This window comes from Paramisgurnus dabryanus, chromosome 11 (genome assembly GCF_030506205.2).
Source record: "Paramisgurnus dabryanus chromosome 11, PD_genome_1.1, whole genome shotgun sequence".
NCBI lineage: Eukaryota > Metazoa > Chordata > Actinopteri > Cypriniformes > Cobitidae > Paramisgurnus > Paramisgurnus dabryanus.
The window spans coordinates 4,614,289-4,631,811 of NC_133347.1; the positions used below are offsets into that span (position 1 = coordinate 4,614,289).

Genomic DNA, 17,523 nt, shown 5'->3' on the forward strand with positions numbered 1-17,523 from the left:
AAAGGAAGGCTATATTTAACCTATTTTGATGTGTTGTGTGCCTAAATACAGTGACTGTTAGTCCGGTTGTGGCTTTTAGTTTTGTGCTCCTAGTTGCACAACATTTTGTTTGGCCAAAAATAGATTCTTGTTGCACCTCTGTACAGCCAGACATAAAAACACGGCTAATAAACGCTTTGTCTATGTTTATTTGTGGTTATAACTGAAACAGAGTCATTTAGAGATTTAATTTGGCATCTGGGGATTCACAGCAATGTCCTAGAAGAACAATTTTTGGTTTCTCAAAGAACCTTAAGTCAAAGGTTTATTGAAGAACCATTTCTTTCTTAACTTTTTATAATTTAAAGAAACTTTCACCTTTTGTAAAACAAAAAGGTTCTTCAAATAGGTTCTTTATGGAACCGTTTAACCACAAATGGTACTTCTATGGCAGGGTTTCCCAAACTGGGGTGCGCAAACCCCTGGTGGTTCACAAGGGAATTGCAGGGGGTTTGTGAGTTGATGAAAAAACAATTAATTGCAATAAAATTATAAAATGTAAAATAAATGTTTTTAAAATATAAAAATATCTTAAAACACTTAAATATATATATATATTTTATTTATTTAATCTGCATGTCATGTGATCATTACACAGGGTTCCCACAGGGCCTAGTCCAGGCATTGAGGGGTGGTTTCCCGGATAGGGTTTAAGTCTAGTCCCAGACTAAAATGCATATTTGAGTTGTCTTAACTGCAAAATGCCACACCACTTATGCTTTTTGTAAGGTACAGTACTGTGTAAAGGTCTTATGCTACGTACAAACCAAACGCGGGGCATTTCGTTACTTGCTCTAGATTACTCGCGGGATTTAACTTTGTGGCATGCAAATTTTTCGCTCAAGTTGGGCAAAGACGCGTTTGGGGCGAATAGCACGTGTTTTCACGGCAAACGCCCCGTCCATATCACGTAATTCGCATCGCCCCACACGAGGACGCGTCTGATCGCGTCTTTGCATTGACTTTGTATGTAATCTACTAGCGCAAATCGTTGAACTTGCATCTGGTGTGAACCCACAGTTTGGCCACCATGCCACCATTAGATTTGTTGTTTTTGCAATGGTATAGTGATCATATATAATTATTTGCTTTCTCTTTACAATCAGAAAATGCAGGAAATTTGTTTGTAGTATTAAAAACTGTATAAAAGTATAAGCTAAAGTGTCAAGTATTTAGTGTAAACTCCCCTTCCACTTGAGCAATAGCAGGCAACTGCAGGATCTTTTAAAGAGCATCTATTTCATAGCTAATAAACAACGTTATTTTGTGTATTTGATATAATACAATGTATTTGGGTGGTTTATGGTTCAAAAAACACATTATTTTCCACATGCCGTACATTTTTGTAGCTCCAGATTTCACTCTCTTTCTGAAACGCACAGATTTGAAAAGCTCTGTGTTTCTGATTGGCCAGCTAATCTGTATGTTGTGATTGGCCTGAATTATTGCTATTAAATTATTGCAATATTTACTTAAAATCTCAGGGGGACCTTTTATGTCAGTGGGGTTCGGCTGACAAAAACTTTTAAAAACTTTAAAACCTTTATTTTTATAACAATAAAATAAATCTAAATGGGTTGACTTTATAACGTTCTCACGTGTGCTACTAATAGATTGAGCCCACACAAGCTCCTTCATTCACATTCACATAAAGTCCCGCTCTGCAAACACATGGTCACAACTCATAATGTATCCTATTAAAAACAAATTACAAGCATAATAGGTGAAACTCACTTCCCGTGCCATTGTTCCAGGGCCAGACTCCAGGTTCCCTTTGCCAATCACATCTAAACGCTGCCAATCCAAACACATCCTGACTCTGTAACAGGGAAAGCTTATGATATTCTGGAGACTTGCTTCGAGAAGTCCTGTCAAGACATTTGGCGATGAATATATAATTTTTGTACATGTACACGGTGGAATTATGTTTATAAGTTGTTTAGCACAGGGTTTTTCAAACTATAAATATGCGATATAAATATAAATATGCAAATTAGTCCTCAACTCGATAGCACAGCTCGGACCATAGATATAAATATGCAAATTAGTCCATACCTCAACTCAATAGCACAGCTCGGACCATAGATATAAATAAGCGAATTAGTCCCCGCCTCAACTCGATAGCACAGCTAGGAACATAGATATTAATATGCAAATTAGTCCCCGCCTCTACTAAATAGCACAGCTTGGACCATAGATAAAAATAAGTAAATTAGTCCCCGCCTCAACTCGATAGCAAAGCTCGGACCATAGATATACATATGCGAATTAGTCCCCGTCTCAACTCGATAGCACAGCTCGGACCATAGATATAAATAAGCGAATTAGTCCCCGCCTCAACTCGATAGCACAGCTCGGACCATAGATATAAATATGCAAATTAGTCCATACCTCAACTCAATAGCACAGCTCGGACCATAGATATAAATAAGCGAATTAGTCCCCGCCTCTACTCGATAGCACAGCTCGGACCATAGATATAAATAAGCGAATAAGTCCCCGCCCTTTACTTGAAAGCACAGCTCGGACCATAGATATAAATAAGCGAATTAGTCCCCGCCTCAACTCGATAGCACAGCTCGGATCATAGATATAAATAAGCGAATAAGTCCCCGCCCTTTACTTGAAAGCAAAGCTCGGACCATAGATATAAATAAGCGAATTAGTCCCCGCCTCAACTCGATAGCACAGCTCGGATCATAGATATAAATAAGCAAATAAGTCCCCGTCCTTTACTTGAAAGCACAGCTCGGACCATAGATATAAATAAGCGAATTAGTCCCCGCCTCAACTCGATAGCACAGCTCGGACCATAGATATAAATATGCAAATTAGTCCCCGCCTCAACTCGATAGCACAGCTCGGACCATAGATATAAATAAGCGAATAAGTCCCCGCCCTTTACTTGAAAGCACAGCTCGGACCATAGATATAAATAAGCGAATTAGTCCCCGCCTCAACTCGATAGCACAGCTCGGATCATAGATATAAATAAGCAAATAAGTCCCCGCCTCTACTCGATAGCACAGCTCGGACCATAGATATAAATAAGTGAATTAGTCCCCGCCTCTACTCGAAAGCACAGCTCGGACCATAGATATAAATAAGCGAATTAGTCCCCGCCTCTACTCGATAGCACAGCTCGGACCATAGATATAAATAAGTGAATTAGTCCCCGCCTCTACTCGAAAGCACAGCTCGGACCATAGATATAAATAAGCGAATTAGTCCCCGTCTCTACTCGAAAGCACAGCTCGGACCATAGATATAAATTAGCGAATTAGTCCCCGCCTCTACTCGAAAGCACAGCTCGGACCACAGATATAAATATGCAAATTAGTCCATACCTCAACTCAATAGCACAGCTCGGACCATAGATATAAATAAGCGAATTAGTCCCCGCCTCTACTCGATAGCACAGCTCGGACCATAGATATAAATAAGCGAATAAGTCCCCGCCCTTTACTTGAAAGCACAGCTCGGACCATAGATATAAATAAGCGAATTAGTCCCCGCCTCAACTCGATAGCACAGCTCGGATCATAGATATAAATAAGCGAATAAGTCCCCGCCCTTTACTTGAAAGCAAAGCTCGGACCATAGATATAAATAAGCGAATTAGTCCCCGCCTCAACTCGATAGCACAGCTCGGATCATAGATATAAATAAGCAAATAAGTCCCCGCCCTTTACTTGAAAGCACAGCTCGGACCATAGATATAAATAAGCGAATTAGTCCCCGCCTCAACTCGATAGCACAGCTCGGACCATAGATATAAATATGCAAATTAGTCCCCGCCTCAACTCGATAGCACAGCTCGGACCATAGATATAAATAAGCGAATAAGTCCCCGCCCTTTACTTGAAAGCACAGCTCGGACCATAGATATAAATAAGCGAATTAGTCCCCGCCTCAACTCGATAGCACAGCTCGGATCATAGATATAAATAAGCAAATAAGTCCCCGCCTCTACTTGATAGCACAGCTCGGACCATAGATATAAATAAGTGAATTAGTCCCCGCCTCTACTCGAAAGCACAGCTTGGACCATAGATATAAATAAGCGAATTAGTCCCCGCCTCTACTCGATAGCACAGCTCGGACCATAGATATAAATAAGTGAATTAGTCCCCGCCTCTACTCGAAAGCACAGCTCGGACCATAGATATAAATATGCAAATTAGTCCATACCTCAACTCAATAGCACAGCTCGGACCATAGATATAAATAAGCGAATTAGTCCCCGCCTCTACTCGATAGCACAGCTCGGACCATAGATATAAATATGCAAATTAGTCCATACCTCAACTCAATAGCACAGCTCGGACCATAGATATAAATAAGCGAATTAGTCCCCGCCTCTACTCGATAGCACAGCTCGGACCATAGATATAAATATGTAAATTAGTCCCCGCCTCAACTCGATAGCACAGCTCGGACCATAGATATAAATAAGCGAATAAGTCCCCGCCCTTTACTTGAAAGCACAGCTTGGACCATAGATATAAATAAGCGAATTAGTCCCCGCCTCAACTCGATAGCACAGCTCGGATCATAGATATAAATAAGCAAATAAGTCCCCGCCTCTACTCGATAGCACAGCTCGGACCATAGATATAAATAAGTGAATTAGTCCCCGCCTCTACTCGATAGCACAGCTCGGACCATAGATATAAATAAGTGAATTAGTCCCCGCCTCTACTCGAAAGCACAGCTCGGACCATAGATATAAATAAGCGAATTAGTCCCGGCCTCTACTCGATAGCACAGCTCGGACCATAGATATAAATAAGTGAATTAGTCCCCGCCTCTACTCGAAAGCACAGCTCGGACCATAGATATAAATAAGCGAATTAGTCCCCGCCTCTACTCGAAAGCACAGCTCGGATCATAGATATAAATAAGCGAATTAGTCCCCGCCCTTTACTTGAAAGCAAAGCTCGGACCATAGATATAAATAAGCGAATTAGTCCCCGCCTCTACTCGATAGCACAGCTCGGACCATAGATATAAATAAGCGAATAAGTCCCCGCCCTTTACTTGAAAGCACAGCTCGGACCATAGATATAAATAAGCGAATTAGTCCCCGCCTCAACTCGATAGCACAGCTCGGATCATAGATATAAATAAGCGAATAAGTCCCCGCCCTTTACTTGAAAGCAAAGCTCGGACCATAGATATAAATAAGCGAATTAGTCCCCGCCTCAACTCGATAGCACAGCTCGGATCATAGATATAAATAAGCAAATAAGTCCCCGCCCTTTACTTGAAAGCACAGCTCGGACCATAGATATAAATAAGCGAATTAGTCCCCGCCTCAACTCGATAGCACAGCTCGGACCATAGATATAAATATGCAAATTAGTCCCCGCCTCAACTCGATAGCACAGCTCGGACCATAGATATAAATAAGCGAATAAGTCCCCGCCCTTTACTTGAAAGCACAGCTCGGACCATAGATATAAATAAGCGAATTAGTCCCCGCCTCAACTCGATAGCACAGCTCGGATCATAGATATAAATAAGCAAATAAGTCCCCGCCTCTACTCGATAGCACAGCTCGGACCATAGATATAAATAAGTGAATTAGTCCCCGCCTCTACTCGAAAGCACAGCTCGGACCATAGATATAAATAAGCGAATTAGTCCCCGCCTCTACTCGATAGCACAGCTCGGACCATAGATATAAATAAGTGAATTAGTCCCCGCCTCTACTCGAAAGCACAGCTCGGACCATAGATATAAATAAGCGAATTAGTCCCCGCCTCTACTCGAAAGCACAGCTCGGACCATAGATATAAATTAGCGAATTAGTCCCCGCCTCTACTCGAAAGCACAGCTCGGACCACAGATATAAATTAGCGAATTAGTCCCCGCCTCTACTCGATAGCACAGCTCGGACCATAGATATAAAAAGCAAATTAGTCCCCGCCTCTACTCGATAGCACAGCTCGGACCATAGATATAAAAAGCAAATTAGTCCCCGCCTCAACTCGATAGCACAGCTCGGACCATAGATATAAATAAGCGAATTAGTCCCCGCCTCTACTCGAAAGCACAGCTCGGACCATAGATATAAATATGCAAATTAGTCCATACCTCAACTAAATAGCACAGCTCGGACCATAGATATAAATAAGCGAATTAGTCCCCGCCTCTACTCGATAGCACAGCTCGGACCATAGATATAAATATGCAAATTAGTCCATACCTCAACTCAATAGCACAGCTCGGACCATAGATATAAATAAGCGAATTAGTCCCCGCCTCTACTCGATAGCACAGCTCGGACCATAGATATAAATATGCAAATTAGTCCCCGCCTCAACTCGATAGCACAGCTCGGACCATAGATATAAATAAGCGAATAAGTCCCCGCCCTTTACTTGAAAGCACAGCTTGGACCATAGATATAAATAAGCGAATTAGTCCCCGCCTCTACTCGAAAGCACAGCTCGGACCATAGATATAAATAAGCGAATTAGTCCCCGCCTCTACTCGATAGCACAGCTCGGACCATAGATATAAATAAGTGAATTAGTCCCCGCCTCTACTCGAAAGCACAGCTCGGACCATAGATATAAATAAGCAAATTAGTCCCCGCCTCTACTTGAAAGCACAGCTCGGACCATAGATATAAATTAGCGAATTAGTCCCCGCCTCTACTCGAAAGCACAGCTCGGACCACAGATATAAATTAGCGAATTAGTCCCCGCCTCTACTCGATAGCACAGCTCGGACCATAGATATAAAAAGCAAATTAGTCCCCGCCTCTACTCGATAGCACAGCTCGGACCATAGATATAAAAAGCAAATTAGTCCCCGCCTCAACTCGATAGCACAGCTCGGACCATAGATATAAATAAGCGAATTAGTCCCCGCCTCTACTCGAAAGCACAGCTCGGACCATAGATATAAATATGCAAATTAGTCCATACCTCAACTCAATAGCACAGCTCGGACCATAGATATAAATAAGCGAATTAGTCTCCGCCTCTACTCGATAGCACAGCTCGGACCATAGATATAAATATGCAAATTAGTCCATACCTCAACTCAATAGCACAGCTCGGACCATAGATATAAATAAGCGAATTAGTCCCCGCCTCTACTCGATAGCACAGCTCGGACCATAGATATAAATATGTAAATTAGTCCCCGCCTCAACTCGATAGCACAGCTCGGACCATAGATATAAATAAGCGAATAAGTCCCCGCCCTTTACTTGAAAGCACAGCTTGGACCATAGATATAAATAAGCGAATTAGTCCCCGCCTCAACTCGATAGCACAGCTCGGATCATAGATATAAATAAGCAAATAAGTCCCCGCCTCTACTCGATAGCACAGCTCGGACCATAGATATAAATAAGTGAATTAGTCCCCGCCTCTACTCGATAGCACAGCTCGGACCATAGATATAAATAAGTGAATTAGTCCCCGCCTCTACTCGAAAGCACAGCTCGGACCATAGATATAAATAAGCGAATTAGTCCCGGCCTCTACTCGATAGCACAGCTCGGACCATAGATATAAATAAGTGAATTAGTCCCCGCCTCTACTCGAAAGCACAGCTCGGACCATAGATATAAATAAGCGAATTAGTCCCCGCCTCTACTCGATAGCACAGCTCGGACCATAGATATAAATAAGTGAATTAGTCCCCGCCTCTACTCGAAAGCACAGCTCGGACCATAGATATAAATAAGCGAATTAGTCCCGGCCTCTACTCGAAAGCACAGCTCGGACCATAGATATAAATTAGCGAATTAGTCCCCGCCTCTACTCGAAAGCACAGCTCGGACCACAGATATAAATTAGCGAATTAGTCCCCGCCTCTACTCGATAGCACAGCTCGGACCATAGATATAAAAAGCAAATTAGTCCCCGCCTCTACTTGATAGCACAGCTCGGACCATAGATATAAAAAGCAAATTAGTCCCCACCTCTACTTGATAGCACAGCTCGGACCATAGATATAAAAAGCAAATTAGTCCCCGCCTCTACTTGATAGCACAGCTCGGACCATAGATATAAAAAGCAAATTAGTCCCCACCTCTACTTGATAGCACAGCTCGGACCATAGATATAAAAAGCAAATTAGTCCCCACCTCTACTTGATAGCACAGCTCGGACCATAGATATAAAAAGCAAATTAGTCCCCACCTCTACTTGATAGCACAGCTCGGACCATAGATATAAAAAGCAAATTAGTCCCCGCCTCTACTCGAAAGCACAGCTCGGACGATAGATATAAATAAGCGAATTAGTCCCCGCCTCTGGTTAAGCTAAACTGATCAGACTATTTGGTTACAATTTTGTTTAACCTCATCTTAACTTTTACCTCTTTTTTGTAATCGTGTTTGCTATGTTGTTCTTCAAATGAACTCACATTTTCCTTCTTTCATCGTTCAAGTGTTTATTATCCCATTCAGAGGTCAGGTCATCCAAACGTTCAGTATCTTCCTCTGTCCACACTTCAAACTTGGCACATTTGTGAATAATGTGTCCTCATAAACCATGTGTTTCATCTGCCTCTTACTTTTTTCGCTTGTACTTTTTCCATTGAATCCCCACCCGTGATTTTGTTGGAACGGTGGAGCCACACGTCTAGGTTCACGCTCCTTACGGAATCCGACCGCGCCGTGTTTATTTAAATTCGGAGCACACAACAATGACACTTACACAAACAATAACAAGTACACGGCCCTTTAGCTGCGGTTTCTCGCTACAAAAACAGCAGTAATCATAACAGGAGGAGATTTCTGTAAAGAGCCGTGAAGCCGGAGCTTCTGTCCCATTGAAACTCATTCCCTGCTGAGATTACATGAAAGCACTTATAATGTCAGGAAAAGGGCTGCCGGTGGCGGTTCGGCCGGGATTACGTAACTGCATTGTGAATGTGCTTCTTAGAAAAACAGCTTTGAAGTAAAAAAAATAAATCTGATCCACCACAGGTGCCTCTGAAGTGTTACAGTAGAGTTTTGCTTTTATCTTGATTTACAGTATTGCTAGCGGTGGGTGACAAATAAATAATTTTTTCCCCTCAACATTTATTTTACCTCTTGGTACCGTGTCAATATTCTCATGCCAAGAATGGATTTTTTCCAAATTGATGAAGTTGGTGATTGGTACAGTGTGTGCGGGTTGTATTTATCTCATTCACTTTATCAGTTTGCTCTGACACACAGAAGTTCAGGTCATGGTATTCACTTTGTCTGCAGTGTACAGTATGTAGTTTTGGGTTGGTTTACATAGTGTGATTCATACAATTCCTGTTTTGAGCATCAAAGAGTTTCCTCTAAAAGTGTTCCAGAATGACGACGTGCTGAGAGATGTTTGGATTGATCCAGTTTCAGGTTCCAGTATAGACCAGATCTGATTGTCAGTTTTTTTGAGGAAACCCAGGAAAATAACTGTTTATGGATCAGCACAGACAGCTTAAATTATTGTAAAATGATCTTTTCGCCCATTCACTCTAATGGGGTGTACACACCGGATGTGAATTCAACGATTTGCGTGAATAGATAACATATAAAGTTAATGCAAAGATGCAAATAGATGCGAGCTTGCGGGGGGCGATTTGAATGACGCAAATTGGGCGGCACAATTGCTACAAAAACACACGCTATTCGCCTTGAATGCATCTTTGCTCAAGTTGAAAATATTTAACTCAAGCGAAGAATTTGTATGACACAAGGAACGCGATGCTTCGCATTTGGTGTGTACACAGCATAAGGCTACAATTACAATATTTGATTGTTTTAATGTTAGTCTGGCATGTTCATTTTTATCAATATTGCATTTTATCAGTACGTTTTATGATAAATGTGCTCCTCAAAACACTTTAAGATGTGTGATTTTCAGCTTTTGTTTCATGTATGAAAAAATAACTTAAATCAATACAGTAGGGTTGTTATTTTAAATCTTGACAGAAATGCAATATAATATATGAAGAGTTTGGTTCCAAAACGCAATAAATCCATTTTGACTCATTTGGGTAAAAATGTGTTTTTTCTATACCAAGAAAGTGACAAGATGAAAACCAATATTTTTTGTTACAAACGTTCACAAAGCATCTTTAGGTTACATAACATAAAAAATTCAAATCCATAATTAGATTTTTTTTTAAAGATTTATCATAAAAACTGATTATTTTTCCGCAAAATGCAATAAATCATTTAAAATAATAATAATAATCAGTGATTCTTGGGAATTTAGGTAAAACAGGTTTAAATTTTGAAAAAAAAAGTTAGTTAAATTACAAAATCTGAAGTTACATCATTGTAGACCAAGGTCTTAGCTGTTCAGCAATTTACTGGTGCAACCTCCCCGTTTTTTTTTTTTTTTTTTTTTTCATAAAATAGGTTTTTCCAGTTATTACTCATGCAACATTTACTTTTAGCCTAAATAGAAAAACTAATGATTTTTTTTATTTAATAAACATATTTTTGTATTAAGAGAGACTATTAATTTAATAACTCAACAGCACTGAAGAAACATATTATAAGCATATTCACTTAAAACAAATAAAACTCCGTCTGACAGTGGTGACAATAATCTGACGGTGGTGACATTGGCCTCATTATTCCAAAATGTATACCACTCAAGTCAATGGCTTCTTGCTTAAACTTTATGTAAATATTTGGTCCAAAAAATAACAATCCTGAGCACTGTGATGAGCAAATATCAAATCATAACTTCCTAAAATACGTAAAACCTGACAGAAAAGACAGAAAACCTGACGGTGGTGACATCTGATGGTGGTGACAAAAATATAATATAGATAAAAAAATAGATGAGTTGTTCACGTTAGCCATCTTGTTTCCCCTCTGTTTCTAGCTACTTCAGACCTCTTCTTAAAAATAAAACATTTATTTCATAATTTAATCTAATATTTTTTTTACAAAGTTGACGGTGTTGACATGTTATGGTTGTCACAGTAGCAGTGTCCAAAAATATAAACAAGTTAAAGAGAAAATAGCAAACATACAGGAGCTTGAGTGATCTTGAAGCATGCAGTAGAGCTGAAGGTTTGAAAATGGGGTCCTCAGGAATGCAGTTGACCCTGTAGTTGTCTGATTTTATTGCTTTTTATAAATATCTGATGGTGGTGACGAATATGTGGGACACATTTTGAGCAATCACAAAATAATAGTAAATATTGTTCAAAACTCACTGTTTGTAGTTATTAATACATATTACAATGTACTCTTTCATGTGGTAAATATATTATTCAATTTAATTATTACTTTTGGCTTTTTTAATCAAGTTGAAATGATTATCTCTTAACCGAGGACAGCTGATTTTGTAGGCAATGGGCCAGCATATAATCATTAAATTAATAAAAATTAAAAATAAACCTATAAAAGAACCTTACATATGTGCAAAGCACCCCCTAATTATAGCATTGTTTCTTTTCTTCATGAAAATGTTATTAATTTCCAACAGAATTAGCACTTTTCTTAGTGGGACATGTTTTTTGCCAAAGTTTCAAGAATCAGTGTAATAATAGCTGCAGGGCCTTTACTCTGTCAAATTGTTGTTCCTGTGATCAAAAAAAATGTACTGATGGTTTGATATCCATTTCTGATTCTTTCAGATTTTGGACGAAATCAGCGAGCAGGGGATTCGGATCTATCAGCTTCCTGATGCCGATTCGGACGAAGATGAGGAATTTAAGGAGCAGACGCGTGTCCTCAAGGTCAGCGGTTAAACATTTGAGTTTATTAACTGTTTTGTATAGTTAAAGATTAACCAAGCGTGTTTACATGCAGGCCAGCATCCCATTCGCCGTGATCGGCTCAAATCAGCTGATAGAGGTGAAGGGGAAGAAGATCCGTGGACGTTTGTATCCGTGGGGCGTGGTGGAGGTGGAAAACCCTGAACACAACGACTTCCTCAAACTGCGTACTATGCTAGTGTGAGTAAATATAATTAAAACACTTTCTCTCTGATCCTTACACAGAGATCTATGTGGAGATCTCCCTGAATGAAAATGAAAATATTTTTATTTAAAACACTCAAATAAAACTTAATTTTGAAGAAACTACGACAGAAAATGAACACATACTAGATTATTAATGAATTAAATGTTTTTACCTCTAACGGGAATAGCTGTGTGATGAAGTGAAACTAAAGGGTTAATAAACACAAACTGAAGCAGATGTTGTAGAACGTCAGGCAAACAATGATAGATAGCGCGAAGATTGTAAAAACAAAGTATTTCCCAATATTAATGACATTATCTTAAAGGAGTGTAACCACTGTAGCATGTAAATAATGCACATAAATAAAAGTGAGCAAGAGCGCTCAACAATTATATCTAATTAATAGGCACGTGCAACCTAGCTAGCAGGTTGCTTAAACAACAAAATCACCAGCTAACTTACTTTAAATTTGCAAGAACTATAGACTAATACAATAACTTAAATAAACCCAGAACATAAGTCAACTTACAGTTCTCACGGACACGCGTTTTATCAACTGGCTAGACAGTGACGGACCATTTCAGCTGTGTGGCGCGCGTGCATGCTCGTGGTGTGAAGCGCACCCGCGCTATTCTCCGAGATGCACTTGACGGTCTTTTTTGCAGCAAAAATTATTATTTTTTGGATGACCTAGTTAAGGCGGTAGGTAGTAAAGTTCTGACCAGACGCGTAATCGCCTCACATAGATTGTTTCATCATGCATCTGATGAAACAATCTATAGAAACATGGTGTGTAGTTATGATTGATATTTGTGATTGACACCTTTTCTGAGCTTGCAGGGAAGATTGAAGATTAAACAAACTATTCATTTTTGATTTCACACACCGACAAAAGGAGTTTAACTTACCTTATTTTATCAAGCCAGTCAAAGGAGATGTTCAAGGGCCGTGGTTGAATTGGGCACGCGAGCGTTTGTGCTCCACGGATAACATGGCAGTGCCCATGGTCGGTCATTTTTGCCTTCAATTCATTACTGTCTATGGCCAGCACCCATGTTAGAGCTAGCTACATATTAAAAAGCTGTAATTCCTAAATCCTTCACTCAATTTAGATGTGAATGCCCTCTAAGTTAAGCTGCTGAGGGTGTGCATCGTAAGCCAATATTTATTATATGAATGTACCTGCAATACATTTTAGTAAACAGCTCAAATAACACACAATGTGCCTCTGTCCCAACATGGACCTAACTGTATATGTACTTAATTGATCCTGTGTGGGAAATTAAATGTAAGATATGTTATTTAAATGCAAGTTAAGTGCAGTGCTACAAAAAGGCACCATGATCTTGTAAGATTCACCCCATGAATAGATGTATTTTGAAGACTGGAGCTTTTAAATGTTTTATAGCGCCCTCTGCTGACAGTATGCAGGCTAAACTTGTGTCTCTCTCTCTCTCTCTCTCTCTCTCCCTTGATCTCTTTCTGTGTGCAGAACTCACATGCAGGACCTGCAGGAGGTCACTCAGGATCTTCATTATGAGAATTTCCGTTCAGAGAGACTAAAGCGAGCTGGCAGGTACAGCCTACAAACCAGTAAACATACAAGATCTGCCACACAGCTCTTAGATTTTTGCAGAAACAAAGTATCTTTAACTTATGAGTTATAAACAGCCTCCTACTGTAGAAACCCTGTGTGATCTTCAATAAATTTACAAAAATGTCTCTTACAGAGCGGCTGATGAAGAAGTTATGGACAAAGATCAGATTCTCCTGGAGAAGGAAGCTGAGGTGAGACACATTTAGTCCGTAATAAATGTTTGTCGATTCAACACTCTGGCTTGTTTTGAAGCGTCATTGCGTGTGTTAATGTCCGTGCCGCTCTGTGTGTAATCATAGTGTTGTTTTTCGGCCTATGGGAATGTATATCCCAGCCGGGTGCGGACACAATCCAAACAAATTTTAAACATGCATGTCTACACAGGAAATGACATCAGCTTCCTGCTGTACAGAACAAACAAAATAGTTTGAGCTGACGAAACTGTTGTCTTGTTGTATTTTGTTTTGCTGTGTAGATGTATATAATGTGTGTGTGTTTTAAAAAACATGTATTTACTGTTTTTTTGTGGATGGATTGTACTATAATTATCATGATTGTTGTGATTAGTTTGTTATTGTGTTTAGATTTCACGCTGGTTATGGTTACATAAAGTATTTAGAGGTCATGCGATGAAGGTATACAAACACATACTTTCACCGTATTATAATTAGGATTAAAAATATCAAACATTACACCATACAAATGAAAAGAAAAAACTTTTTCTATAAATTATAATAACTAGAGATGCACAGATTTATCCGCATATAGTTTGTATGGGCAGATAAAACCATTTTGTCCACTATTGGACATCGTCTGATTGTTTAAAAACAGCCGATGATCAGGATAGATGGGGTGGAAAAATGCCACACAACTCATTCTGTGTGATTATTTTCAATTATGACATAATACTTTAACACAACCCTCGCATACACATAAAAAATTAACCATAACCAGGGTTCCCATGGGTCCTTGAAATCCTTGAAAGTTTGTGAATCTGGGGGAAAAATTTCAAGGCCATGTGATGTTTTTGGAAATATACATGCATAGATACAGGTCATTGAAAGTGCTTGAATCTATTTTATGCAAGAAGTTTTCTGAAAAAAAAATCCATATTATTCCCTGTGTAGTGTAGGATAATATCTTAAAACTTCTAGACTTTTTAAGCACACGTGCTTAACTGTTCGCTTTAAATGTTTATATCTTCTGTATGCGAATGTTGATTCATACCAAAATGCTTTTTTGCATAGTTGTGTTTGACACCTGAAAACGTCTCTGGTTACGTATGTAACTGTTGTTCCCTGAGAAGGGAACGAGACGCTGCGTCTCCCCGCCATACTTCCTGCGTCCCTGTAATGCCGTCTTTGGCAATATTTCAGAGAGCGATATACTTCCTGGCTCCCGCGTCACCCTGTCTTTGTCGGTAAGCCTCACCATTGGTTGAATCTGATATACACATTCAGACGCACTTACCCCTGGAGGCGTCCCCTAAGTGTCACCGAAAGTGACGCAGCGCGAGTTCCCTCGAAAGGGAACTGTAACAATGTATCTTTAAAGGTAACACGATGTAACCTTGCTCTCACTTGAAATGTGTCCCCACAATTAGTCCTTGAATTTAAGAATATTGCACCTGGAAAGTCCTTGAAAGGTCATTGAATTTGAAGTTAACTAAGGTGTGGGAACCCTGCATAACTACGGCCTTAAGTAATCGAATATTGGTATCAGTATTTTGTATCGGTGCATCCTTAATAATTACTGTTGTTATATTTAAGTATCTGAGTAATGAATAAATACTTTAGTATTAAATGTATAGATATAAAAATGAAAACAAAAAGTATTTAGATATGCCTGATTTTATTATATTTAGTTTACAGATAAGGAGAGATTAAAACATCAAAAACATCAAAACAACATGCAAAAATTGTTTGTTATTATTGCATTGACAAAACCATAGATGTTGTGTTTAAATGTGGATGTCAAACATTAACAGTTTATGTGCTGAACTACACACGTGTGAATTTGTAGTCGCCACTTGATTTGCAGTGACGTGAAGACATTTTCAAATGTGAAAAGTCATTTTTATTTTTAGCGCTAATGTATGTTATTTGACTTTTGGTGTGTTTGCCGAAATGCATTAACTGTATGCTCGTTTTTCTTGCAGCTGAGGCGCATGCAGCAGATGATCGCGCAGATGCAGGCGCAGATGAGGATGAAACCTGGAGATGACTAAGAGTCTGTGTGTGTTTGTTTTCTTGTACTGTATGCATCTATTTGTGTGTTGTGGGAACAGAAAGTGCCATCAAGCAATGTTTGTACTCTTTATTTTTAAACACTATTTGCTTGTCTAATGTCATTAAATGTCATTTACTCGACCACTAATGTACCACAAGAATGACCTCTACACTGTCCATTATGATGTCGTGTAGTCAAACCTCTTCGTCCAATCAGAGTAGACACTATTAATTTATATCGCCTTTAGTCTGTAAAATGATCAGGTCATTTGTTTCTTTCACCTGGACATATTTTTTTAAACAGAGATGGGAGCTTTTAATGTAAGAAAATGTATTTTAACATGCATCTAAATTAAGTTTACAGTCTTACCAAATGTTTTTTAATTGCGTACATATCATACGTCCAAAACAGTAATGCATTCAGTCTATTTAAGTGTGTATTTGTGTATAGATGTGCATTTTGCACTGCATTCATCATTGGATAAACATAGGTTGAGATTGAAGTAAGGTTTAGAGAAGATGCAGTTTTGAAATTTGAATCCGGTGGCTTGAAATCTTAGATTGGGCAGGGTTTCCCTCTAGTGGACAGTTTAGAAAAACAAAATAAGATATTTAAAGGGACACTTCACCCAAAAATTTAAATTCTGTCATCATTTACTTAACATCATGTTGTTACAAACCTGTATAAATTTCTTTGTTCTGATGAACCCGAAGATATTTTAAGGGATGTTTGTAACCAACCGATCATGGGCCCCATTCACTTCCACACTAGGAAAAAATAATACTATAGAATGGTTTGGTTACATCAGAAAAATTAATTTATACAGGTTTTGAGACAATGATGACAGAATGTTTATTTTTGGGTGAACTGTCTCTTTAAACATTTCGCCATGGTTGAACAATCTCATGTTTGATTAATTTTAGTAATGTCGTATATGATCACGTCTTTAATAAAGAGAATGGTTGTTAGGCCTAGCAAAATGTTTATGAAAGTTCACCTTTCTTATTTTAAGAGCGTGAATGAAGTAATGGTACTAAAATATTGCGGTTATGTGTTTATCACATCAGTGCATCATTGTCTCTCTTTCTCTCATTGTTAAATCACAGAAATGCCTTAAATGTCTAGTAATGGTGCACCCAACTTTAATCTCTTTATATCTTTTTACAGCTTGGGGTCTTTTTTGTATCATGAGTTTTAATGCTTGCTTTTCACTTCCTCGTAATATTTTAGCGTCTACTGCAAACTTGTTGATCTTTGTTGACCATCTGAAACATTTAACTTTATATATTTTATGAGAACGGTACAAGAAAATTAAATTATGCTATAACATCACGACTGTGTTTATTTACAATATTGTTATGAGTTATCTGCTCTATTTTTAAAGTATACTGTAAACACGCTGATTTTGTTTTGATGTATTTGCGGTTCAGCCCATTTATTTTTACTTGCTTATCTCCTCCTCGGGCCTTTTTTTTAGAGTAACACAGTTTTATTGTGCAGTAATACATCTCTGTTTTAAATCTTACTTTTTGTACTTGCTCACGTTGAGAAATAAATAACTTTGAGTCATCTGAAGTGTCTGGATTTGAATCTTATTCTGAACCGTTGTGCTTCTAGATAATGATCTTGAAAAAAAATACAATCTTTTGTTTATGCATTTCTGGCTATGCAGACCTGTTCTGTGTTTTACAAAATATTTTCTAATATATATAAAGTTGCATTATAATTT

At 38.7% G+C, this 17,523-nt stretch overlaps 1 protein-coding gene across 1 annotated transcript in view; it reads left to right on the forward strand.

Moving 5' to 3' along the window:
- Nucleotides 1-17,365, forward strand: part of LOC135730360 (septin-2) — a 42,029-nt gene extending 24,664 nt beyond the window's left edge. Inside the window, exons 8-12 of the mRNA XM_065248252.2 lie at nucleotides 11,641-11,742; nucleotides 11,816-11,961; nucleotides 13,461-13,544; nucleotides 13,699-13,756; nucleotides 15,724-17,365. Of these exons, the coding sequence (XP_065104324.1) occupies nucleotides 11,641-11,742; nucleotides 11,816-11,961; nucleotides 13,461-13,544; nucleotides 13,699-13,756; nucleotides 15,724-15,792 (459 nt within the window). The 3' untranslated portion in view covers nucleotides 15,793-17,365. The remainder of the gene's footprint in view (nucleotides 1-11,640; nucleotides 11,743-11,815; nucleotides 11,962-13,460; nucleotides 13,545-13,698; nucleotides 13,757-15,723) is intronic.
- Nucleotides 17,366-17,523: the final 158 nt, after the last annotated feature.